Source organism: Equus asinus, chromosome 8, assembly GCF_041296235.1.
Source record: "Equus asinus isolate D_3611 breed Donkey chromosome 8, EquAss-T2T_v2, whole genome shotgun sequence".
NCBI lineage: Eukaryota > Metazoa > Chordata > Mammalia > Perissodactyla > Equidae > Equus > Equus asinus.
This window is the reverse complement of record NC_091797.1, coordinates 97539047-97565379: the sequence shown is the minus strand read 5'-3', so window position 1 is coordinate 97565379 and position 26333 is coordinate 97539047. Positions and strand designations below refer to the sequence as shown.

Below are 26333 nucleotides of genomic sequence, written 5' to 3'. Positions count from 1 at the left end.
GCCCCTAGTCATTTGAGCCTCCAACCTCCAACCAGCAGAGAAAGGCTACAGGCCTCAGGAATGGGCCAGCAAGTGGGTGCCAGGCCCACTCTGTTGACAGCGTCCAGCTCCCAGCAGCAGCAGTGGGGGCAGGTGCTGGGCCCCCTCTAAGGCACCTGGGCAGCCAGATGTGGAGAAGCCGCCTGTCTGCTCAGGGTTGGCAGTTCCCTTTGGGGCCTTTGTCTGCAGATGAGGACAGCAGGTCAGGGCTCCAGCCACCATCCTCCAAAGTGTAGCCCACGGTCAGGCAGGCCTGCAGCCCTCTCCTCATGCTTGATCCTCCAGTAGAAATGGGCTTCTCCATCCACGTACAACAGCAGCAGGTCACAGAAGGGGGTGATCTGGGAGAGGCAGGGCAGACCCACGGCCCGGCCCCCAAACTGCCATTCGCCTCCTCCCCAGCCCTCACTCCAAGACTCAACATCAGCCAGGGGGCTTGGGAGGCACTCGGGGGGCACGTGCTTGCTGACAGCCAGAGGGAGCCACGATGGCCAGACTCATCACCCCCAGCCAAGCCGCTCCAGTGCCCAGCATGTGGGGTGTGGGGATAAGCCCGAACTTTCCTGCCTGAGAGAGACCTAGGCCGAGCCTCTCTGCCCGTGGCTGTCACCCCCTCCAGCCCCTCCTCTCTTCCCGCCCTCACCTGTCCTGGCCTGACCCCTACCTGCCCAGTGATGAGGATGGCGAAGCGGATCCCGTAGAGCTGAGCAGGCTCCGGGCCTCCACGCCTGAGGCCTCCCCTCAGTGAACAGCTGTCCTGGGGCAGGAGAGAGTCCAGTGGCTGCTCTGCCCACTCCTGGGTGGCCTGGCCCTCACAGGCCTCATCTTCCTCATCCACTAACTCCACCCCCAGCCTGAGTCCTGGGTCTCAGCCCTGTGTCACTGCTGAGGACACAGGGGACAAGCAAGATGGGACCTGCCTCTCAGAAGCTCCCTGACTGCTGAGGGGACAGGGACAGAGGATCCCTAAACAGACAGGGGCAGTGGGGGTGGGGGAGGTGGGGCAGGCCTGTGGCTGTGGGGTCCTGAGAAGGGCGATCACTCTCCCCCAGGAACCAGGGAAGACTTCCTGCTAGGAGACCCTCAGGCTGGATTCCCAGGGCTCAGAAAGGAGCTCTAGGCAGGGCAGGGAGAGTGCAGAGGGGAGGGGAGCAGGGCATAGGTGGGTCCAGCCCCACATGGTTGCACAGGGCTGAGGAGACCAGTGAAGCCAGGGCAGGAGGGCCCAGAGGACAGTATCACAGAGCGTCCCCTCCAGGCCTGGTGGCTGTGTGCATGTCTGTGTGAGGGTGACAAGGTGACATGAGGGGGCAGAAGGATGGGACACATCTGCTTAGGAGACTCAAAGACACGACAATACACACAACAAAAGAGCCTTGAGTGCATCCTTGATAAGAAAATAAAAAGCTTTAGGACTATTTCTGGCACAGCTGGGGAAATTTAAATATTAGATCTATCTGCCAATGTTAAATTTCCTGAGTGTTACAAGAGGACAGCGGTCACCTGGGGAAGGTCCTCCGTCTCAGGACACCGTTGAGAGAGGTGAGTGTCCGGATCTCTGCAGCAGGGTGTGGGGACAGATGGGGTGGAGGCCAAAGGGCTCAGGAGGGAGGCTGGATGGAGCCTGTGCTGGGGCACCTGGAGCTGAGAGACCCCCTCCTGCCCTGGGACCCCCTCACACACACAGCAGAGCGTCCAGAGGGATGGGCCAGGCTGTGGTCTGTCCTGGCCACCACAGGAGGACAGGTGGGGGAGGACCTGGCTGAGGAGCAGCAGGTGGGCAGTGGGGCAGCACCTGAAGTTGGAGCTCCTCTCCTGCAGCTGGAAGGAGCTGTGGGGCCGGAAGACAGAGCCCCCGCTGTCCAGGTCACAATCCCAGCAGACATGGATGGTACATCACCACCCTGCACACAGTGCATCACTGCTCCCCCAGCATGTGGGCCTGAGAACCTCTCCCTGAGCCCTCCCAGAGCCCTGCCCCCACAGACCCACCAGCAAAGCCAGGTCCTCAAAGACCTCTCCAGCTGTGGTCAGATCACCCATGTGGAACACAGGACAGCAGGGGCTGAAGCATGGGATGTAGTGGCAGCACTTGAAATAGGTGGTGTCCCAGGTCTCGAAGGCATTGGACCTGAGAGGGGGTGGGGCTGGGGGTCGGGCCAGTAGGGGACAAGGAGGATCTGGGGCCAGCCAGGACCCAGCATGCTTACTTGAAGAAGTTGAACTTGCTGAAGGTGACAGTGATTTTGATGAACAGCGTGAAGTTCTCAGCCTGGACCAGCAGGGGCTTCCTGCAGGTGGGAGGAGGTAAGGGACAGGCTCTGCTGGTCCTGGGACCCTGCCCTGGATGTCGGGGACACTTACACAGGCACAGTGTCACTCTCCATGGGGCACCAGCCCCAGATCTCATAGGTCCTGTGGGTCCCATTGAAGACCACACACTGGCCTGCTTTTATGCCTTGAAAACATGAGAGAGAATCCAGGCCTCCAATCCCCACAGGGCCTGGGAAGCGAGTGGGCAGGGGGCTGCTGGCAGAAAGAAGAGACGCAAAGGCACCACGGGACCTGCACACAGGAGCCACCCAGTGTCCCAGCCCGGCACCCTGAACCCCATCCCAGTGGAGGTGCTGGAAGACAGGCCCACAGTTACCATGGCTGTGCGTCCCTGTCTCCCCTTCAGGACAGTCCTTGTCAGCCCAGCAGGTGCCCAGTGGGATGGAGGGTGTTGAGGTAGTGAGAGAGCAGAGCTGTCCAGGCCCAGGAGAGGGCTCCCCTGTGTGACCCAGCCCTGCAGTCCCCAGGGACACACCCTTCCCCTGCTTAGCCCCCAGGTTCCCTGAGTTTGGGGCACATGGGAAAGCTGGAGGGTGCAGATAAAAGGAGGTGCTCAGAGGGGGAGGACGAGCAATACCCTGGCCAGATAGGGGTGCAGCGCTGTCTCCCAAGGCAGAGCGAGACTCCTTCCCTCCTGAAAGTTTTGTGCCCAGGGGAGCAGAAGTGACTCCTCCAGGCCCAGCTCCTCTGGTTCAATTCAGATGACAGAATAGGGAGGGTGGAGGGACTCTGGGAGGGTGAGCTCATGCCAGGGTGGAGGTGCCGGGTGTGACACACAAAGGGTGGGACCCTCCTCAGAGGGGCCTGTCGGGAAGTGGGACCCCACACACTGGCCAAGGGACAACAGGCCAGTCCCTTCCTGGCTTGTTCTGCTGCAAACAGGGACATCAGTGCCTGCACAGGGTCACAGAGTTCTGGGCATCAGCCAGGAGGGGGGGGCAAGCTCTCTGGGAGTCCCAGACTCAGGAGAGGAAGCGTCGGGCACTGGTACAGACATGGTTGTGCCAGGTGGAGGGTGGACGCCGCTGTCCAGGGCCCCTGGCTCAGGGGCAGCAGGAAGAATGCAGCACCAGGGTGGCAGGAAGGCCTGGGGACTCTGAGAAGCCAAAGGAGACTTGGGACTTTGTGGGGGTGGGACTATGAGAAGTGGGCAGGGGACAGTGTGGGCCACCTGCTCTGCCTTGCTGTCCCTACCTATGTCCTGAGTCTGCCCCTCCTCTCCACCCTGGCTGGTCCACCATCTCCGCCGACCAGACCCCATCATGACCAGCATGGTCCCCACCTCTGCCCCTATCCACCTCCCTCCAGCAGCCTGCGTGGTCCTGAGGCCTCGGGTAGCCTGATGTGCCTCCCTGGGTCTCCCAGCTGCAGCTTCTTCCCCAGTCGCAGGACTGGCCACCTTGGCTGAGCTGTCTGTGCAGGAGCTCCATGAGGTAAGGACGGTGGAGTTTTGCAAGCCTGGTCTGGGGGAGGCTTGGCAGATGCTTGCTGGAGGCTGTGACACCACAAGGACACAGTGTGTGTGCTGGGACGGACCAGACGACCAGGCCCCTGAGAGGAGCTGGCAGGAACTCCGCTATTCTCAGGAAGCCGGCTTGTCGGATCTGGTGGATCACCCAGGCCTGGCAGTTTCGAGGGAAGGGCCAGAAGCCTGGAAGGGGGCAAAGAGGATCACATGGATTCCTGAAAACGCAGACCCATGGCCCCAGCACAATTTCAGGACAGTCTACAAACTGAACATTAACTAGACGTCTCTGGGCATTTGGAAAGGGAAGGACGTCGTGTGTGTTTCTGAACGTCAGCACATGCTCTGTGCACGTGCCTCACCTCATTGTGGACGGGCCAACCAGGGACATGTGGCACCCCAGCCACTGTGGTGGGACCAAAGACCAGGACTCAGGGGACAGGGGCCACACAGTTACCCTCCAGCCCAGCAAGCGATTCAGTGTTGGACTCATCTAAAGAAAGACATCACCGTGGAGGCAGGCTTCCAGGGCGGTGTCCCGGGTCCCAACTGTTCACGCAAAATCCACAGTTGGGGAACTGTGCACGGGAAAGTGGCTAAGATGGTAAATTTTATGTTAAGTGATTTTTATCACAATAAAAAAAGTGGAAAAAATCCACAGCTGGGGAGGAAAGCAACTGTTTTCTGTGACAGACAGTGGATCCCAGGGACGGCCTTAGGGGAGAGGAAAAGTTGAAATTTCAAGGGAGAGTCTGCATTTCCACATGAATGGGCAAGAAGAGGGTGGGGCACTCTGGCTTGACCACAGTCCTCATGAAAAAAAGTCAGAAACCATAAGTGACCCTGCGCTCTGCATAAGAAGGAGTGTGCTGTGTTTGCCCACAAAAGGGGAAGCTGCCCTGGGACACATTATCAGAGGCTGGGCATAGAGAAGGGGAGGTGATCTTCCAGCTTGGCTTTTGCTATCAGAGTCTACCTAAGCATTGTGCCCAGTTCTGGGGTTTACACTGACAACCTGGAGAGTGCCCAGAGGAGGGGCCAGGGTGGGGAGGAGCCTGGACATCTCACAGAGAACAAGAGTGGAAGGATCTGGAAGCAGACTGCTCAGGGGTGCAGAGTCCCATCCCCCACAGGCTGGAGGCCTTGGGTCAGTGACTCAGCCTGGCTGAGCCTCAGTCTTCTCCTCTTCAATGGGGCCTGCAGCAATTCCTGCCAGGCAGGGTGCTTGTGAGATGAAATGAAATGATTCAGGAAAAGTCTCAGCTCAGAGCCTGGGCTACAGCAACACATGATGAGCCTCAGGCACCTGGGAAGGAGAAGGGGGAACATGGCTGTGACCCAGGGCTGGCGGAGGAACAGGGACATGCTGGGAGGCTCCCAGGCAGCCTCACCTCTGAGCATCTGCCCTGAACTCCTTCTGGCATCACAAGGAAATTGGTCACCAAGAAGAGCACGTTCTCTCCCTGGAAGGCAGGGGTCAGGGTTGGCCCTGCTTGGCTCCTTGATGGGAGAGGCCAGAGGCTGGCAGCTGAATTTGGGAGGGAAGGGGTCCCATCGAGTCATCAATCCTGTGACCCAGGAAAATGCCTCCAGTGAGGCGAGTTCAGGCTGAGACAGGAGGCTGATTGGGTTTCTGGACATTTCTGAGCCCCTGTGCCCCTCTTTGAGGCAAATTTTTTTTCTCATATTCACTCTCATTCACTCAACCAGAATTTTGCATGAGCCTCCTGCTCTAGGCACTGAGGACCCAGAGCTAAATTGGGCTGGGCACACACCCAGGCTAGTGGGGAGGTGGACCCCTCATTGCACGCATGATGGGGGGCTGGGGGAGCAGGTGGTGAGCTCTGCCTGGGAAAAGGCAGGGGCTGTGGGGAAGGGTGGCTGGCACCATGTGCTGCCCATGACAGCTCTGCACATGTGGGGGACGCACACCCAGGAACGGAGGGGAGGGCTGGGCAGAGGGCAGCTGGGGGCAGCGGTCAGGATCTGCAGGGACCTGGTGGCCACCATCATGGAAAGGGAGCCTCCAAGTGTGGCAAGCAAGGGCTGGCAGGGACTGATGGTATCACCTGTGAAAGCTCAGCCTGGCCTCTTGGCAGAGAGCACCTGGGGGCCCACAGGATGACCACAGGGACAGCAGGGGCAACAGGGAAACCATCACAGACGGAATAGATGGCAGGGAGGGGCAGGGAGGTGTCGAGCCTGGTCCAGCTTTGGCTCTGGGGACGTCATGGCCTCACTGGATGAAAAGAGGCCCCCCTGGGAGATGGAGAGGGTTCCTTGGACGAGGCGGGTGTGCACCAAGAGGCAGCTATGCTGGGCAGGTGTCCCCAGGGTACAGTGTAGGCATCAGCAGAACAGAGGAAATGGGACTGTGGAGGATCTGGTGGAGGGAAGAGGAGCTGGAAGGCAGCGTGGGGCAGGCAGAGGAGGCACAAGCCCACAGGGCCCAGGGCAGGGAGGGAGCATTCAGGAGCTCCAGGTCCTGCCCCCTGATCCCACCCCTCCTTCAAGCTCAAGCCTTGAGCCCCCAGACCCTCCACTTTTCCAGATGCACCATTGTAAATGCAGTCCCTCTGGCCTGGCTTCCTGGCTTGTTCCTCTGTCCACCTGGAAACCTCTTACTCATCCCCGAGAGCCTGTCCAGGGCCACTCCTCTGTCAGGCCCTTCCTGAGCCTGGCCTGTGACAGTGCCAGCATCTGCTCCAGGATCACATGCCCCTCTTGCAAACACTCACGGCAGGTGTGGGGTCAGAGGTGTCAGTCCCTGGCAGCAGCACCCAGACACCCACCTATGGTGGCTTCATGAAGTCAGTCACGTCCTGTAGCTGGTTCCCCAGTTCCTCTATCTGGGTCACTGGAACCCCTTTGAGTTTGGTGATGATGGAAACCTGGGGGTCCAGGTCCTGCTCCTGGTAGCCTTTTTTGGCGAGGAGGGCCCACCTGGGGAGGAGGCGATGGGCAGTGTGGCATGCCCCCCACATAGGTGACCAGCAGCAGAGCTGAGCCCACCCACTCAGCCCCTACACACCCTATAGGTCCCAGCACAGCATTCAGGCCCCGCCTCTTCTCCAGCCTCATTTCCACCCAAACACCCTGCACAGGCCAGACATTCAGGCCACGCAGCCGAGACCCATGCTCTCAGACTGAGCTGCCCACCTCCTCCCTTACCAGCCCTCCCCCTCCCCTGCCCCGGCCACACCAGCTCCTCCTCAAATGCTCCCCTGACCCAGCACAGCTGGTGGCCTTTCTCAGGGGCCTCAGGGCTGCAGCTCTCACAGGGGTCAGGGATTACCTCCTGCCCTCCCAGGGCCTCCTGGGCAGGGCAAGGCCATCCTGCTCTGTGCCCAGAGCCCAGCACAGGGCTGGGGACAAGGCCCAGGAAAGGGGACAGGTGGGCGCACAGGAGGACACAAGCACAAGAGGAGGCTCATTCTTGTCCCTGCTGGCCTCTAGACAGACAGAGATCCTTCCTTCTGCCCCTCCCTGTTTCAACATGCCCTCTCCACCACTATCAGCCCGGCCCCTGGAGAGTCAGACCCCCAACCCTCAGCCCAGCAGGACCAGTCAGGGTCCCTCCAGCCAACCGGCCCAGGAGACATTCTCTCACCCACCACGCAGACCAGGACCCCGAGCTGCAGCAGCCTCTGCAGGGCGCCCACCCGCCACTTCCTGATCATCTCTTACTTCTTAGTTTTGTAATCCAGAAGCCCCAGCCTGTCCCAGCCCCTGGGGAGCCCCTGCTCTCAGCTCCTGCTGGCTGCTGGGAGCAGGAGTCAGCACAGCAGCTGCAGCCCCAACTGAACAGGAGGCAAAGCAGGGGCCCAGGCTAGGCCACGCCAGCAGCATTAAAGGGACACTCGGGGCAGGGTCCAGCCCCACCCCAGCCCTGGGCTCAGTCCCAACCCCCAGCTGCCCTGGGCCTCCCTTCCTCCCCACACTCCTTCTTCTGGGCTTTAGGGCACAGACAGGAGGAGCTCCTCTCAACTGCCCTTTCACCTCACTTCCTTGGGGCTGAGGAGATGACAGGTGTTATAGGTATTTTGAGAGGGTGGCATGGGGGTGGCAGAGCCCAGAGGAGGGGCCAAGGAAAGCTTCAGGAAGAAGGGCCCTCTGAGCTGACACTGCAGATTCTGAAGTTCAACAAGCAAAGCTGGGGAGAGATGTTCCTGGTGGAGGAAGCCACACATGCGACGCTAGATCAGGAGAGAGAACTGGGACCCACAGAGAGAGAGCGTGACTCTGGTTCCAGAGAGGAGGGTGGCTGGCTCTGCAAGGTCCCCCAGGCCCTCCTGTGGGATGCTCCTGCAGAGCTGCCCCACCCCCAAGTGCAGTAACTAAGTACAGCTCTGGAGTCAGGCAGAGTCCTCAGTCCGGGGAAGGCGGGCGCTGCTGGACTTATGAGTCCTGGCCAGGAGGGGGCTGAAGGTCAGCGCAGGCCAGTGGCAGTGTCCGCAGCGACCAACAGCCCGGGGTTCCCCAGGCAAGCGCCTTGGGGAGCGTGTCTCTACTGGCTGCAGTGCGGTGGAAAGGAGGGGGATGCCTGTCCGCTGCCAGCCACACTCGATTGGTCCATGCGGCCGGCGGGTCCGTCCACATCCCCGGCCTTCTGGGTTCCTGCGACTCAGTCTCAGCCTCAGTGCCTGGGACAGTGAAATGGACAGAGCCATGGGGGTCCCTGTGAGAGGTCCGGGGAGAGGGAAGATCAGGAGGAGGTGGCGGCTGCTGCTGGGCATCCTGCAGGGGTCCTGGAAGCTGAGTGGCGTTCGAACACAGGTTCTGATTGGGACCTTCAGGCAGCAGGTTCCTGGGTATGGGGTTCAGGTCTGTCTCCTCACCTCAGGGGCTTCTAGGTAGGGGTAGACTGGGGCTGAGGGACAGGGGACCCAAGTCCAGCAGAAAGCCATCCCTCCCTGGGACACCTTCAGGGCAGCTGGCAGCCCCTCCAGCCCCGTGCATTCCTGGAAATGCTCTTGACAGAATCAGTTGTTCCGCCCTTAGAATAGGCTTCCAGAATGATGTTAAAATGCAAAAGCTCAGCCAAACAGTGTAAGGAGGGGTGTCCCACCTCTTCCTGAAATGGGATCAGGGCTGAGTTTTCCCAACCAAGAGGAGAAACTTAGCTAATGGATGTATGGAACTCAGAGAAGGAATAATCGAAGGAAAAATAAAAGTGTTCAGTTTATGCATTTCTTATTCTAAACTGATCTAACAGATTCATCTTGTTCAAAATAGTGATTGTAAAAATACATTGGGTGATAACAGTTCACGGATAAGTGAGGTGTAGGAGAGCCGCTTTATACGGGATGGGAGGGAGGAATCGGGAGGACTCTGTCATAGGGACCTGCACTAACCATGAAGAAACAGTGTCATTGCAAAGTGAACTGAGGTTGCTTGTAAATTTATATTATAAGCTCTACAGAAACCACTGAAAAATTTCAAAAGAAATAAAATGGAAATGCTAAAAGAAAAGAAAAAGTGGAATCATATAAAATGCTCAATTAAAACCAGAGAAGGCAAAAAATAATTTAAAAAGTGCAAGACAAAAAAGGAAAGATCAAAAGCAACAGATAGAACCAGTTACAAATATAGTAGATATTAATCCAACTATATTAATAATCACTTTAAATAAGAATGGTCTAAATGTGGCCGGTAAGAGACAGATTTCAGACTAATTTTAAAAAATAAGAACGAACTACATGCTGTCCACAAGAAACCCACTTTAATTATAAAGACACAGCTGGGTTAGGAGTAAAGGGACAGAATAAGATTAAGTCAGGCTAACACACATCCAAGGAAAGCTAGAGGAGCTGTGTTCATTCCAGACAAAGCCAATTTCAGAACAAGGGAAATTCTCAAGGACAAGCAGGCATTCCATGATGTGAAAGGGGTCACTTCTCAAGAAGACATGACAGTCCTTAACATACACACCTCTAACAACAGAACATCAAAATATATGAGGAAAAACTCTTAAAACTAATCCACTATCACAGTGGATGGACACAGAACCAGACAAATCCCCATGACAGCACTAAACACCGCTCTTTCAGTGACTGACAGACGCAGCAGGCAGAACCTCAGGAAGGACGGACTGGATGGTGCCACCCATCTACTGGAGCTCAGTGACATGCATAAAACACCGCACCCAACACAGCAGAGCACCCGGGCTCCAAAGCTCACACAAATCACTGGATAGAACACATTGCAGGTAAAAAAAAAAAAAAATCACACTTCAACAAATTTAAAACAATAGAAATCAGACAAAGCATGCTCTCAGACCAAAAAGGACTTTGAAGTAGGAAACAAAAATAGAAAGATAACTGGAAAATCACAAAATATTTGCAGATTAAACAACACATGGATCAAAAAAAGAAGCATCAAGAGAAATTGCAAGAATTTTCCAACTGAAAATGAATATACAACTTGTCAAAATGTGAGGAATGCAGTGAAAGCAGAACCTGCAGGGAAATTTATAGCAGTGAATGCACATTAGAAAAAACCATCTGAGACAATAATCTACAGAAATAAGAACAAAGGAAGCCTAAAGGAAACAGAAGAAAGGAAATTTAAAAAATTACAGCAGGAATTCATGACACTGAAACTGGAAATGCATAGAGTAATCGATAAACCAAGACTAGTTCTTAAAAAAGATTTTAAAAAGTAGATAAACCTTTAGCCAGGCTGAGAAAAAAAGAGAGAAACACAAATTCCTAATCTCAGAAATGAGAGAGGGGCTATGATTACTGATCCCATGAGCATCAAAAGGATAATAAAGAAATATTTGACATTTGATACCTTCCCTGATGAGTTCCTTTGGATCTATAGCGAATCTTGAAATGAACTAATTCAAATCTTTCCGTGACCCTTTAACAGCAGGCTTTTAACTCAGATAACCAAAATACTGATGAGGATGTGAGTTAATGTCTGAATCATTTCCATCTAGTAAGACTCTATTACACATAAATTAGACATCGCTAAAATGCAAAACTTTTGGGATTCAAAGTACACCACTAAGAATGTGAAAAGACAATCCACAATATAGAGAAAAATTTGCAACTGATATACCTGGTAAGAAACATACCTAGAATATATAAAGGACTGTGACAACTCAGTTATGAAAAGAAAACCCAATTTAAACATGGGCCCATGCTCTGAACAGACATTTCTCCAAGGAAGATACACAAATGGCCATTGAGCACATGAAAATGCCCAACATCGTCAGCCATCAGAGAAGTACCAATCAAGGCCACAGAGAGAAGCCATTTCACACCCACAGCGTGGCTAGAATCAAAGACAGACGGTGAGTGTGGGTGAGGATGTGGAGGAACTGGGACCCTCACACGCTGCTGCAGGAGCGGGAAACGGTGCAGGCGCTTTGGTGAAAGCCCTCCGGGCATCCAAACAGGGACACAGAGAGTGACCATCTTACCCAGCAGTTCCACTCCCAGGTGTGCACCCAAAAGAAATGAAAGCAGATGTCCATGCAGAAACTTGTGCAGGAATGTTCACAGCAGCCATAGTCATAAGAGCCACAAAGTGGACACAACCCAAATGTCCCTCCCCTGAGGAAAGGAGAAATACATCATGCTACTGTCATACAATGGATATTCTTCAGCAATCAAAGCAATGAGGGGCTGACACACGCCATGACACGGATGGACCGTGAAACCACTACACTGAGGGAAAGGAGCCAGACACAGAAGGTCACACACTGTGTGATTCCATTCATAAGAAATGTGCCACATGGGCCAATTATAGAAATAGAAAGTGGATTTGTGTTTGCCTAGGCCTTAGGGGCTGGGGGAAATGGGACTGTCTCCTAATGAGGAAGGTGTTTCTTTAGAGGGATGGTGGAAAGCTTCCAGAATCCACTGTGCTGATGTTGCACAATTCTGTGAACATACGAAAAAACCATGAATTTCATGCCTTCAAGTGTGACTTGTATGTGAACCATATCTCACTAAAGCTGTTAAAATGAATAAAAGACAGCATTGTGCATCATCAACACAGAATGTAACCCCTAGAAGGGAGCACAGAATCTCATTCACTCACCTTAAAGGATCTGAACTAGGGCAACGAAAATTAGAGGAATTCTATTAGTTAACGTTCGAGATACCAGGTAATCCTGAAATATTCACAAGGATTTCCATGTTTTAATTTTTAGAAAAAGGCACCAAAGGTTTAAAAACACATATTCACAAATATCTGGAAAGAATCATTATCACTCAGGGGGAGGGGATACGGGGAAGTCGTCAAATGGAGAGAATGTCAGAGTTCGGGTCACACAGATCTGCACCCTGAATGTGAAGGTGGACTCACATCCGTCACTACTCCACCCCCAGGGATGACCTCAGAAGTCAAAGAGGACAATTAACTATCTTTTTCAAAAGTATCAGTTTGTGAAAAACCAAAATATTAAGAAATAAATATTGTGCAATCATTAAGAACTGAATCTTCCAGATTCCCAGTTTTAAAACTAAAAATTCCTGAATATTCCATTTCATAGGCACTGAAGGGATGCTCCTCCTCGTTGTTGGAGTGGATTCCAGACGTGACAGATGCCTTAGGAGACAACTGAAAAGAATCCACAGCATTTGTAAAGGGCTCGTTGTTGACCCTGAATCCAACCCTAAACGCTCTATCAGACAACAGACACAAATGCGGGTCAGCACGGCCAACAGGCAGAGAAACGAGGATCATGGGAAATTCAGTACTTTGAAGTGATGGTGCAGGGCGCGTGTCTATTAAAATCCATCAGGGTTTAATTTACCCTCCACGAGTGATGAAATACAAATAAAAAGACATTTTGGATTTGTTAAAAAGCTGTGCACCTGTTCTTTGTACCAAACCTTGTCCCCCTTCCCATGATGTGACCATCACCGTGTACAACATGCTTCCCTGGGCACACACTGCTCACCAGGGCAAAGGAACCTAAGGTACTGTGCCTTAGAAGTCCTGGCTACGTGGCCAAGTGACACCTCCAACTTCCCCCTCCTCTCCTCCGTCCTGGCAGGTCAGGAGGAACCCACCCCCCCAGCCAAGGGGATCTCCAAGTGCAGTCATGACACAGCCAAGGTTCAATGACTTTGGAAGCCTAGGGTCACCAAGCACAAAAACATAAAGAAGCTCCCTCTATCCCCACTATGATCGTATCAAGGAGAATCCTTGACGCTAAAAAGGAAGGATGTCATTTCCAGAAAAAGGACAGGCCTTCCCAGGAAACAGCAGTTGCCAAGCTTCCCCTGATATGTGTGTGCACATAATATACAAATCGCACTCACCCCACCTTTCTAAGGGGTTCCCTCCTCCCTAAATGGAGATGATGAGAAGCCTGCACCCAGGGGTGTGGTGAGAAATGAGCACAGGATAAGTGTGAATCCAGCCCCAGCCCAGAGCGAGAGGGAAGACATGTCAGCTGCTTCATTCTTACACACACGTCTCCTCCTGGCCTTGATCTGCTCACTGCCTGCCGTCAGGGAAGACTGTCACAGGCCAGCCTGGGGCAGAGCCTGGCCATGTGGACCAGGCCTTGGAGAAGTCCCAGTGGGGACATCAGGTCATGACGCAGGGGCCCCATGGCGTCATTATTACAATACAGCTCAGGTCCACTCTGCACACCCACCTGAGCGCTGACCTGCTTTGTACCAAGCACAGCGCTGGGTGGTCATGGTTGGGAGCAAGACAGCTCCTGCCCCCCAGGAACGTCAGACCCAAGGAAAGGAGAACCAATGACAGCCTTGGACATCCGATGATCACTGATCTAGTGCTTCTTGTAGAGGTTTAAACAGAAACATAAAGAAGCAGGGCATTTGACACACAGTCAACAGAAATTGGAAAGAAACATAAAATGAATCATCTAGCTAAACGAGTGTGGGGGAATCGTTTGCTTGTGGAAGTTTGGCAGGATGCTCGGGGCCTGTGATGGCTGCTGGCTGAGTGTGCAGCAGAGGCAGCGGAACAGAACCACTCAGCAAGGGAACCAAGCACACTGGGGGGAGCCTCCACCCAGAGCAGGGCTGTCATCACCGGTCTCCAAATGACCTGTGGTAGAATCTGACCCTCCCCCAACATCTCCCTCAGTGGCCATTTTATTCATAGAAACCCACGCAAGCACCGTGTGCTTCGACCTCTGGAACAGCAGGATATTGACTGGCCCACACATACCAGGACCCGGGCTTGGTCCCTTACCCAGCAGGTGCCCTGGTGCCAACAGCGAGCCCACCCTGATCTGCCCGAAGCCGATGGTGATGGTAGCAGCGGAGGTGAGAACTTTAATGACTGATGGGGCAGGAGATGACGTCCAGCAGGGACCCCGGCCAGCCAAGAGGAAATACTGAGTGGTCACGGCTCTGCCCTGTCCCAGAGGACATGGCTGGACATGGGCTGGGAGACAGGCTGTGGGTGGGATTGGGGCTAATGGCTGGTGGTTTGGGCTGCTTTGGAGAGCAGGAAAGGGAGGCTGGGGTCTGAGGCCCTAGGCACGTCTCCAAGTGTCCTGGCCTCTCAGCAGAATAGGGCAGGGCTGAGAGATGAGGGCACCTCCACCTCCCACCCCCCCCCCCCACACACAGGGACAGCTGTTGGAATGCAAAGAAGGAAATGCTGAGGGCAGGGGCAGCCTCCAGAGGCAGGTGCCTAGGGGCCCCAGGAAGAGCAGAACCACAGCCCCCACCTGGGAGGAAAGCCCAAGGGTCTCACCCGAGAGCAGGAGCCCCAGGGCTCACTGCACACAGCCCCACAGGAAGGTCAGCAGCACAGCACAGGCAGGCTCATGGAAGGCATAGGAGGAAATCAGGAGGGACATGATGGCTGTGGGACCCAGAGTCACATACCAGGAAGTGCCAAGAAGAAGTACCCGAAGCACCCATGGAGGCAGAGTAGAGACCAGACCATTGGGGAGAGAGAGCGATGAGTCCCGAGGAGGCACGTGGCACGTCCACAGTGTCCCTGATGTAGACATCTGAGAACAGGGGTCTGTGTGTCCATTGTGTACATTGGGCATACCAGTGCACACAGGCAGGATAACAGCTCACCCTCTATCACCCACAAGTGTGACCTGCAGTGACCAGGGGACCTCTTTTCTCCCCATACCCATCTGGTACCACCTGGGTGCCACCTGCGGGAGCACAAAGACCTGTGTGCCTCTTGTGAGTGTGTGAGTCTGAGGAAGTGTTCTTAAGGCCACGGTGGGTCATCGCGCTGGCCCCATCACACAATCCAGAACTAGCTCAGTGCCTGTGAGTGACAAGTGTGACAAAAGCTGCTAGAGGGGCATGTGTCACATGCTCTAGATGGTAAACCAAGGCTTCTTGGCCCCATGGGGCTGGAGCCCTGGGTGCCCCGCTGTTTAGAGGGGCACTGTGTATTTCTCCTCAGCTTCTGGGTGGGTGCTGAGGCCTGGAATGGGGTCAGGCTGTGAGCAGGGCATGCGGCCAGCAGCAAGGGTAGACATCTCACCTGGGGCAGGAGTCAGGCCCCTCAGCACAGGCCAGCGGCTAGGGAATGACCTTGAGCCCCACCTAGAACCTGGCCATTAAGTCCATCTTCAGCCACTGCAGAGTCCTGGGACAGCCAGGTCAGGATGCACAGCCTCCTCTGCACAGCCTCCTCTGCATGGCCGCAGGGGGCAGCAGAGGGCTGGTCAGGCCATGCAGGCACCTGAGGGCCTGGCCTGAGCCAGCACCTTCACAGTAGAGGCCATGCACTGGGTGGGCCGGCAGGCAACACAGACCAGCAGTCAGGGTCCAAGCTTCAGAGAACCCAGCAATAGGGTGGGGGTCCAGGGCATCAGCAGAGGCACAATCTGTCTCCCCTCCAGGGGGTCTGACCCAGATGGGTTAAATGCCCCCTTGCTGGTCTGAGAGGAAGCCAACAAGCTGTGCAGAGGGGCCTCCACCAAGGTGGGCTGCCCCCTCCCCTGCTCACTGATCTCCCCGAATCCCCCTGCCCAAACCCTGGGCACCTTCTCTCCCTCCATCACTGCTGGCCCGGCAGAATGCGGTAAAGGATTTCTCAGCGAGAAGCCAAAATGCTCATTAGACTCAAGGTTTCTCCTCCAGGAGAATTTTTTGCTTTAATTTTTCCTCCTCAGGGAATTTCACGGGGAGCAGGGCACAGAGAAGCCGGGTCCAGGGGGCACCATCGTCTGGATGGTGGGGAGTGGGTGGGGAGTGGCTCCTTGAGGGCCCGGAGACTTTCCAAGTGTGCCCCACTCCACCCACTGAGGGGGACGGCAGCGCTGGAAGGGGTCTGCCATCCTGAGGCCTCACCTTCCTCCACCCCCACCTGTGGCATCGCATCCCTAGAGAGGCACCAGGGGTTCCAGTTGTTTCTGGGAGAAGGCCAGAGGCTCCTCCATTAATTCAGGGTGCGCAACATCCTCTGGGATCCTGATGCCCCCAGCGAGCAGAGCAGCCCCAGACCACCCCTCACCACGGCCCTGCGAGCCTGCTCCGGGCAGAACCCGGCCGCCACCCCCACAGCCGCTTGTTCTGGACCCTGGGGTCGAAGGGTGGGGATCCCACGACGCTAAGGGCCCGTGGCCTACTGGCGCGGCCGAGGGCAGCGGGGACCCGGGTGGGGACGCGGTGGGTGGGGAGCAGGGGTGCCCGATGGAGGCGCCCGCATCCGAGGACCTGCACCGCCCCTCGCGTCCGCTGCCCCCGGGCGACGTTGGCCTGTCCCCAGCAGCTCTTCCACCCAGCCCTAGACCAGCCGCCTGCTGCGGACTCACGTGGCACCGCAGCTCATGGTCTCTGGCTGTCGCTGCAGCCAGGTCGCCAGGAGCCACGGAGAACGGGGAGCAAGGGGCAGGGTCAGGGCGGAGGGGGCGGGCCTGGTGCACGCGTGTCCGCGGGCTGGGAGGGATCAGGGCAGGCCTGGAGTGAACATGGCCCCGCTCAGGGTCTGGCTGGTAGCGCCGCCCTGAGCTGCCCGGGTCGGGACTCCGATCCTGGGTCCCGGGCTCTGTCACGCGTCGCTGGCGCCCCCGGAACGTGCTGAGGACCTTCTGTAAGCGCGAGGCGACGCCCTGGGCACCGCCGTCCACGCCCTCCTGTTGTTCCCCCAGAAGTGGCCGCTCACCCTTCCTACCAGCGGTCAGTGCTGACCCCAGCGTGCCCTGCAGCCCCGCTGCCATTCCTTCCCCGTCTCCCCTCTGCTGACCCTAGGTTCTTCGTGGTTGGCTCCTGGGAGAGGGAGGCAGGGGTGGCCTCGCCCACCTCGGGCTCTGCGGGGGTCGGCCCAACATTCAATACCCGACTCCTGCCCCCCCCCCGCTCTGACCCTGCACCCCAACCCGTGACCAGAGTAGCCTGGGCTAACCCTGCGGGCCTCTAGAACTCAGGGATCCACAGATCCCAGAGGGGATGCCAGAAGAGGGGCTGGTGCCCAAGTCCCCAGAGACCAGCCAGGGTGCCCAGGGGCTCTCATCTCCTCCCCACCACTTTCTCAGACCGCAGAGTGCTGTGGGTCTGTGGCTCAGCTCTCTTTCTCCTGGCTGAAAGGTGCAGCCCACCACCACTCACCTGCCCTCTCCCCAGATCCCCGCCCCTGCCAGGAACCTGAGGTTTCTCCAGCGCCCTGCTGTTCAGGAGACTTCAGGTTGGTGACTTGGGCCTGGCTGTCGCAAGGCAACCCGGTTCTTTCCTGTTTTGAGGTCTGGCCCTCTGCCAGGTTCTCTGTTTCTGATGAACTTTGTGGTCTAGCCAGACCCTTCAGCTCAGCTCTCCACTGAGGGTCTCTCACCGACTGCCCCCTCCCAGGGACAGGGGCAGAGAATCTGCATGTGGATCCACATCCTGCCAGGCCTGGGATTCGTGCTGGAACCTTCCAGAGACCTGGTGATGCAGCCCCGGGGTCAGATCCTCTCTTGGTCAGCTGGGGCTGCTGTAACGAACACCAGGCATTGGGAGCTTCAAAAACAGGTGTTTATTTTTCACAGTTCTGGAGGCTGGAAGTCCAAGGTCAGGGTCAGAAAGGTCCGTTGCTGGAAAGATTCTCTTCCTGGCTTGCAGGTGGCCACCATCTCACCATGTCCTCAGTGGTGGAGGCAGATCTTTCTCCCTTTTACAAGGCCACAATCCTGCTGGGTTAGGACCACCCTTACGACTTCATTTAGCCTCAATTAAAGACCCTGTCTCCAGATACAGTCATGCTGGGGTTACGGCTTCCACTCATGAACTTGAGGGGCACAGTTCCATCCATGGCAGGTGCACAGCCAAGTGCTGAGACCCTCCCAGCAGGTTTGGAGAAGGGCGGCTTTCCCTCCTTGGCCTGCAAGCAGGATGCATGTCAAATGGTGAGACCCCAGCACCTCGTCTGCTCAGCTGCCATCAGCTCATGCCCCAGGGGGTTCAGTGGGGGCAGGATGATAACCCAACAGGAGGTTGACCGTGCCCTCTCTTCAAGGGTCTCCCCCACAGTTGCCGCTGGGGGAGTTGGGGCAGGTGCTGGCCCTGGGGGTTCCCGCTGGCTTCTTCTGTGTGCCCCTGACCTCCTCTACTCCAGGGCAGATGGAAGAAACTTGGCATGATAAAGCCTGGTGGCCCAGTCCCTGGTGCCCACTGCCCAGGAGTGTGGCCTTGGGTGCTGCACCTCGCCTCGCTGAGGCTCACTCACTTTCCTCTAGGGTGAAGGGCTTGGACTGGACAGTCTTCAAGTTCCCGTTAGGTTTGGGGATTGGTCCTGTCCATCAGTGTGAGGCAGTGGGCAAGATGCACACACACTCGCCCAGGTCATCAGATTTGCCCTGTGTGTGGCCCTCCTGGCCACTGCCTCCTGCAGTGTCTGCACAGCCCGGGACTGCCCAGAAGTGCACTGTGTCCACGTGTTCAGCCACCACCTGCTAATGTGCCTGCCCGAGTATCATACCTGCTGAGGATTATGACCCCCATGTGTCATGGCCGCTTGCTAACACGCCTGCCTGTGTACATGCTCACCCGGGTATCAACCCTGCCTGGCGGCATTCCCCCTCAGGAATCAGGCCTGCTGACTCTCATGCCCACCTGGGTATCACACCTGTATGGTCTCACGCCCACCCAGATATTATGCCCACCCAGGGATCATGCCCACCTGGGCATCCATCACCGACCCAGGCCACCTCAGCAGGACCCCAGGTCTTCCTCCCTTGCTCCTGCTGCTCCTTCTGAGCCCAGCCCCCGTGTGTGTCCTCTGTGTCTCCCACCTTCCTCAGAGGATGGAGGCTTTGAGAGTGGCGGCTGCAACAGCAGCGCCATCACCCCCTCACCCGGACACCTTGGTCCACTGCAGCCTGAGCCCCCACCATGCCTTCCCCTCGGCCAGCAGCTGCTCTCCCAGTGGTGCCAACCTCGTCACCTGTCTGTCCCAGGGGAGGCAGGAGGGGGACAAGGAAGAGGGTATGGGAGAAGGAGAGCCCCTGATGCCTCTGCTGTGGGGGACCCTTCCCTGGTCTCTCCTGAGGATGCCCCCAACTCCCCTCCCACACCTCACCTGAGTGGTCCATGTACAGGCTCCACCACCCACCCATGAGCTCTGCTCCACCACTCTGTATGACAAAGTTCAAGTCACTTACCTCTGTCTGCCTCTGTCTCCTCCCCTGTCACATGGAGTTATAATAATGCCTCATCCAGGGCTTCCTGAAAAGTCCATCAGGCAGCCGTGGATGTGCTCCCATCTTGGTGGGGCTGCAGGAACACAGAGGGGCTTTTCCTTCTCACCTGACGTCTTTCTGGTCTAAGTGTGTGACATGTGCCATGATCCCTCACACACTAGAGAAGAACTGGTGAATAAAAGGAGGCTGCTGCTGGCATTTTCAGTCTGTGATGAGTGCTCGTTACAGAAACGTTGGGAAGAACAGAGGAACAGAAAGAAGAAAACAAAAGCCCCCAGGGTCAGTGTGCGTCCTCCCAGTCTACTGTGTTTCCTACCGATGTCCCAGGGGAGGGACCTGTGGGCCTGTGGGGTGAGGAGGGGGAGGTGGCGTAGATCTCCCTGGGTGCCGGCCACCTGAGGTCCACACCAGGGCTCAGATGAGCGCTCCCCCCACTACCGGGTGGCCCCGCCTCCCTGCCAGCAGCATCAGAGTGGGGCAGAGGGCCTACACCAGGAGTTCCAGCACCTCGCCTCCTCAGGCAGGTGCAGAGCCTGCCACTGCAGCTTGGCCAGGCCAGCGGTCCCACAGTGGGAGCTTTGTGCCACCATGGGGACAGGCCGGCACCTTCCCTCCCTGCCCCAGAGGGACGAGGTCACATCCAGAGCCACCCTCAGCCCCATGCCGCCTGCTCTGAGCACTCGTCCCCAGGCCCCGGGCCTCCTGGCTGGGCCATGGGTCCATGAGGACAAGGGCCTGGGCTGCCCTTGCAGAGGCCACGGCCAAGCGCAGGGCTTGGGGGTCGGAGAAGGGAGCCAAGGGCAGTGGGAGACTGCAGGAGCTCTGCACAGGCCCGTCTCCCGCCTCCAGGCATCCCCGGGAGGAAGCACATGGAGCAGGAGACGGCGTCCCCGCTGGACTTGGCGTCAGGAGGACAGCTCTGTCCTCCAGGTGGGGCGGACTCACTGGAATTAAGCTGCTGTTCAGGAACTCCTGCAGACTCAGGATGACCGGGCAATGAGGGCCGTGTCCCCTCCCCTCCCTCACACGGCCAGACCTGGGCAGTTAACACGGGACACACAGCCTGGAGTCTTTAGTTGGGATTCTTGGAGTCCCCAGATGATGGAGTTGGGGTGGGGGAGAAGGTTCCAGATTCTCTTAATCTGCACAGAGGAAAAGGGGACCTGTGGCAACTGGGGCAGTGGGGTCACGGGAGACTTTCAGTTCGTGGGCAGGAGGCCAAGCCCAGAGGGCTGTTCCTTCCTGAGGACTGGGGCTCCCCGGGGTGGAAAGGCAGGTGGGGTGTCACCTGGCTGACCTCAACAATCCAGCCCCCACTGGCTGTGCAGGCCCATCTTCCTCTGTGTCATCTTCCATGGCCCCCAGTACTGCAGACACCCCAGCCTCAGTGCGGGACCTTCTATGAGAAGTGTGGCCATGAGGAACATGGCCTGGGCGGACCCCAGATGGGACCTTGGACCTACAACCTGTGGAATGTGCTGGGAGGAAGGCCCCTCCCGTGTTGCCAAGACACCCACCTTTCTTTGCCCACCTTGTAAATCTGGGGTCTCTGCCTCACCCCCACCGTGGGCTCACAGGCCTGGCCTCAGATGTGTGGCCTTAGTGTCTAAGGAGAGACCCTCTGACTCACTGGATCTGGGCCCCCATGATGGGGCCCATGGAGAGAAGCGTGAGGACGTGGAATGACATCCAGAAGCGTGGAGGTTCCAGGTGAATCCACTCACAGGAAGGACAATGATCTCAGGCCCCGGGAGGAAGGCCAGCACCTCCGCCTCCTGCCCCAGTTCAAGGGCGGCCCTCCATCCCCCACCTATCTGCTCAAACCTTGACTCCCACCCACTTGCCCCCAAGTCTCTTACTTCATCACTGACACCCCAGCATCCTGAGCTGACCTGGCCACTCAGAACACCACCATCGGGCAGAGGGACCAAGGTGGGTCCAAGGAGCCCAGATGGTGGGGTGGGCTGTGGCTTGGGCCCCATCCTGGGCTGGCAGTCTGAAATCACGGCATCAGCAGGCTGGGTTCCCTCTGTGCTTCTAGGGCCTTCCTGCCTCTTCCAGCATCTGCTGGCTCCAGGGGTCCCTTGTGACATGGCTGCCCCACTCCAGGCTCTGCCTCCATCATCACAGGGCTTCTCTGTGTCTTCTGCTTTGCATCTGTGTCTCTCCTCCTCTTATAAGGGCACGTGTCACTGGGTTTAGGGAAGCCTGGGTGCTTCAGGATGCTCTCACCTTGAAATCCTTGGCAATTACATCTGTAAAGAGTCTTTTTCCAACAAAGGTTCACAGGTTCCGGGGGTACATATCCTTTGGGGGATTCACCATTCAATCCCCTACAGGAGGTGGGTGCCTTCCTCATTTCCCTGTTGGTGCCACTAGTTCACGGTGACCTGGGAAGGGGGTGGGGTGAGGCATCCTCCCTTCCAGCCCCTGCCCAAGGCTGTCCCTGGTAGCTCCATGGGCAGACGTGGGATTCCAGAAAACACAGAATCCAGTGGATGGCAGGTAGCAGCTGCACAGGGGTGACACGGAAGAGTCAAGGGATGGCCAGAGTCCCTGGAGGGGAGCGCTCAGGCAGAGGACCAGCAAGGCCTGCTCCAGGACGGGGCGCTGGTGGAGCGACTGGCTCCAGCCTGGGCTCTGAGGCCCCATCCACAGTGTCTTCCTCCCCCATGAGACATGAGTTCATTCCACCTCCGCGCCTTTGCTCAAGCCATTCTCCCTGCCTAGCGCGCCCTCCCCTCTCCATCCCACCACTGTCTTTGTCAAGAGTCCTCCTGCCTGGTGGCCCCTCCTCAGAGGGCCCGTAGCTCTTTGTCCCTCAACCATTGAGCAGTCAAGCTCCCCTCCTTGCTTTGTGTGGGAGTACCAGTCTCCCTGTGGCCAGAGGATGAGCACCTGTGGGACAGGGATGGCCCCACTGTCTCCCTTCCTTGCCCTTCAGGCCTCTGTGGATCTTCCTGACCAGGTACCTGAGAGCCCGGGTCAGGAGGAGGTGGGCAGGGACACAGGCCTGGGAGAGAGTCCCTCCTGAGTGTACTCTCGCTCCTGGGCGTGCGCTCACTCACTGTACAGACTGGCCTAGGAGGGGGGCCAGCTACGCAGGTCACAGGAAGGGGCCCCTGCCCGGAAGCTCTGCCATCCCCACAGAACAGAGTGCAGCCTTGAGCTGGAGGAGATCCTACAGGTGGATGCTTCCAGCCGGCCCATCCCACAGACAGGGACACTGAGGCCTAGGAGGAGGGGCCGGGGAGTGGCCAGGTCCACTGCTGGCCCTGAGGCGGCAGAGCCAGCCCCGGAGTCCAGGTCTGAGGTCTGCCTGTGCCCAGCATACAGCACATCCCAGGGACAGAGAGAGCCTGGGGCAGCCCTTGTGTGGGCGGGACCAGAGCCACGTGGACAAGGAGCCAGGACGGCCGGGGTTTGGGGACCAGGGAGGACTTGCCTGAGGTGGTCATGTCCCCACCACATCCCAAACTCGGCCTGTCTCAAACCAACGGGTGGCCTCCCTCCCAAACCCGGCCCTCCCTAGGTCTCACCACTCAGGCCAGGGGCTTCCACCTCCTGACCCATTCGCTCCCTCTCTGTCACACGCCCACCACTGTAGGCTGCAGCCTCCCCTGCCCACTGATCCTCTGGCTGCCTACTGTCCTCACAGCAGCCACAGGGATCTTGTTAAAAGGACAGTCGAGCATCACCTCTTCAGAGAGGCTTCCCAGATCAGCCCATCTAGCATGGGGCCCACTACCGGATCCTGCACCCCAACATGGCTGTTAATCCCATCAGCGCACGGTCCTGTCTACACCAGCTCTCATGTTATCACAGGCCTCTGACTGCCTGTCTGCTCAGCTCCACCATGAGGGACAGTGTCTCTGTTGGCTGCTGTGTTTCCAGCATCCAGAACGTGCCACACACAGTTGGTGCTCAATAAATGCTGGGCTTTCTTCATTACAGTTGCAGGGAGGACACGATCTGCCGGATGAGATGACTGAGGTTGTTGTACATGGGCAGCTCGATATCCAGGTTGTGGCAACAAACATCATAGATGGCTTCTCTGTCCTCCATGAAGGCACAGTCAGCATGTTCCAGGGTCGTGTGGGTGGTCAGGATGGAGTTGGAGGGCTCCACCATGGCCGTGGAAACCTGGGGGGCTGCGGAAATGGCAAGTTCGAGCTTGGGCCTCTTGCCATAGTCCACCGAGAGGCGCTCCATGAGCAGAGATGCAAACCCAGAGCCGGGGCCGCCCCCGGAGCTGTGGAAGATGAGGAAGCCCTGTAGCCCCGAGCACAGATCCACCTGAGAGAAAGCAGAGAACGGGAGCCAACGCGGGCAGAAGGCACAGCGCAACCTCCAAACATCCCCAGTCACATCTCCTCCTCTGCAAGATTACACGGTTCACACCCTCCACAGTGAACATGCATGGCACTGAGAGGCAGAGCAGACAGACGGTAAAGATGTATGCATGCACCACAGCCACACTGGAGGGTAAGACTGTGGACTCGTGATTAAGGTGTCGGTTTGCCAAAATGTCCTCGAGGTCACATTCCAAGGCCTACCCTCCTGTCCAGGATAGCATCCACAGATGGCCTTCTCAGGGCTCTTCTCACCAGTTTACGGATCCAGTCCAGGACCAGGTCAACGATCTCCTTGCTGATGGGGCTATGGCCTCTGGCGTAATTATTGGCTGCGTCTTCTTTCCCGGTGATCAGCTGCTCCGGGTGGAAGGGCTGCCTGTGGGTGCCTGTGTGCACTTCATCTACAAAGAGGACACAGGGACCATGAGTCTTTAAGGCCTGTTGTTAACTCACCAGGGTGGACAGATCGGGACCGTCCCCTCCTACCAAGCACACGCTGTTCTTTGTAGGTCAGCAGCATCGGTGTCTCACAGGAAACATCTCTGTGTAATACACAGACCACAAGTGTACCCAATGGTTCTAGGAGAGAAGAGTCAACTCTCGGGACAAATGCCAGCATGACCGGTTCCCCAAGAAGGGAGGAGAGCTCTCACACCCACACACACGCAACTCTACACATGTGTGTTTCTTCCATCCCTGTAGCTACAGTCAAGGGTGGAATTTAAAAATCCCTTACAGGTTAGACACTCCCCAGCATGACTGTTGCTGGGCAGTCCCATCAGGGCACCCTATGTGGCCTGGGTCTCACAGGCTTCACGGTGACATTCTGTCATCCCCTGGTGGCCACTGAAATGTGCTGTCTTTGCAGCTCTCCTCGGAAACTACCTCAGACTTCTAATCTGGAGGAACCCAACGAATGTTCTATACTGAGCTTTCTATGTCTAAAACGCAGGTCAAGACTCATGCCCCAGCCTGGGGGAGCACACAGCACTAAGGAGGGACTGGTGCCCAGGCGCCCTGCAGACAGGGTCTCCACAACGACCTGACCGGGCCGAGGAGGCCACGAGGGACTCCATCCCCAGCCCATCTCCGTGCCGGCCAACCTCACAGCAGGTTTTTCTCAATTACAAGCCTGAGTCCCACGGCCTTTTCAGGCACTAACCATCCAGTGTGTGACCTAACGTGACCACGGGCATACACTTGTACATCCGTCCCTTCTGCAGGGGGATCCAAAGGAACACATGGGGGGCTTTAACAAGGCTCTCCCACACTCCCAGGACAGCTGCTCCGAGTGTCCATGTACCTACCGACACGGTGGGCTCCAGGTCCACAAACACTGCTCTGGGCACACTCTTGCCAGCCCCAGTTTCGCTGAAGAATGTGTTGAACCAGTCATCTCCACCACCGATGGTTTTGTCACTTGGCATCTGACCATCAGGTGAATTCCATGATCAACGCGGTACCATTCCCAGCAGGCATCGCCAATCTGGACCCCTGCCTGCCCAACATGGATAGAGATGCATTTGTGCTTGGACCCAGAAAATAAATGTGAGACTCTCATCTTCAAGCAAATTGTAATTCTATGACATGCAAATAGGACCTGATGTCATAAATTAATATTTGTAAAAGATTTTGGTGTCTGGTAGTTTGCTCAGACATTACATCCTATGCCCTGCCATGATCATTTCATATCTGAACACCCAACATCCAACATGGATAAAGACATACTTGAACTATGAACAGGAATATAGCCATTATGAACTTGTCTTCCAAGCAATCAGTAAGTAATATAAAAATTAACAGAAAATAAGCAGTCAAGCAATTTTGCTTCCACCTAAGGGTGGATTTAAAATATCAGATGAATTACATGAAATAGCAGGTTTTGGTCACTGGACAACAGACAGTGATGGCTCTGAGCAGAGAAACAGTCAGCGTGTTCCTGCTCCAGAAGCCTGCTGGGGAGTTTCTCGGCTGCAGCAAGGGAGGGAGACCTGAAGCCCAGGGGTCCCCCGAGTTGGGAAGAGAGGATTCGGTGTTTGGGAAGGCCAAGACAACTGGAAACCATGGTGCTGAGGCCAGGGGTTGGGGTGAGAGCTGCAGGGAAGAGCTCTGTGCAGACCAGTGGGGGGTCCCACAGAGCCCACAGCTGTGGCCAGCTCGGCACACGTATGTGGGGGACTCCTGAGGTCACAGCCGCAATGCTGGAAAGACCTCTCCCTCACAAACACTGCACAGGGTCCTCAGAAGTGGGGCCCAGTGAGGTCTACACTCCAGGCTGTTAGGAACCCACCTAAGCAAGCTGAAAAGCAAGCCTCAAAGGGTCACACTGTTCCTAGGTTTATTGGTAGCATCCCCCCAAAAGCCTACACATAGCTAAAGGAACACCAAGAAAATCTAGCACCTGAGAATGTGAAATTCATAATGTCTGGTATCCAATCTAAACCTACCAGGTATACGAAAAAAATCCAGAAAATATGACTCTATGAAGAGAAAAAGCAACCAATAAAAGCAGACCCAGAAATGGCATACATGATAGAATTAGTTGACA

The 26333-nt window shown here is 56.5% G+C and overlaps 1 protein-coding gene and 1 pseudogene across 1 annotated transcript; both read right to left on the bottom strand.

The window, feature by feature from the left end:
• Window positions 1-242: 242 nt before the first annotated feature.
• On the bottom strand, window positions 243-16976 carry LOC106826196 (P2X purinoceptor 6-like; annotated as a pseudogene).
• A 6257-nt stretch (window positions 16977-23233) lies between these two features.
• Window positions 23234-25270, bottom strand: LOC106826197 (tubulin alpha-3 chain-like). The gene is made up of 3 exons (XM_070516868.1): window positions 25089-25270; window positions 24038-24186; window positions 23234-23726 (listed from the first exon to the last, which is right to left on the bottom strand). The coding sequence occupies exons 1-3, from the start codon at window positions 25210-25212 to the stop codon at window positions 23379-23381; spliced, it is 621 nt and encodes a 206-aa protein (XP_070372969.1). The 5' UTR covers window positions 25213-25270; the 3' UTR covers window positions 23234-23378.
• Between the last annotated feature and the right edge of the window lie 1063 nt (window positions 25271-26333).

Bases quoted from the DNA above. Each gene is read 5' to 3' on its own strand.
- LOC106826197 (XM_070516868.1), bottom strand. From the start codon at position 25,212: ATGCCAAGTGACAAAACCATCGGTGGTGGAGATGACTGGTTCAACACA. The intron at 24,187-25,088 runs GTACATGGACAC...TCCTCTTTGTAG, and splicing joins GGAGCCCACCGTGTCGGTAG to ATGAAGTGCACACAGGCACC. The intron at 23,727-24,037 runs GTGAGAAGAGCC...GCTTTCTCTCAG, and splicing joins TGGACTGGATCCGTAAACTG to GTGGATCTGTGCTCGGGGCT.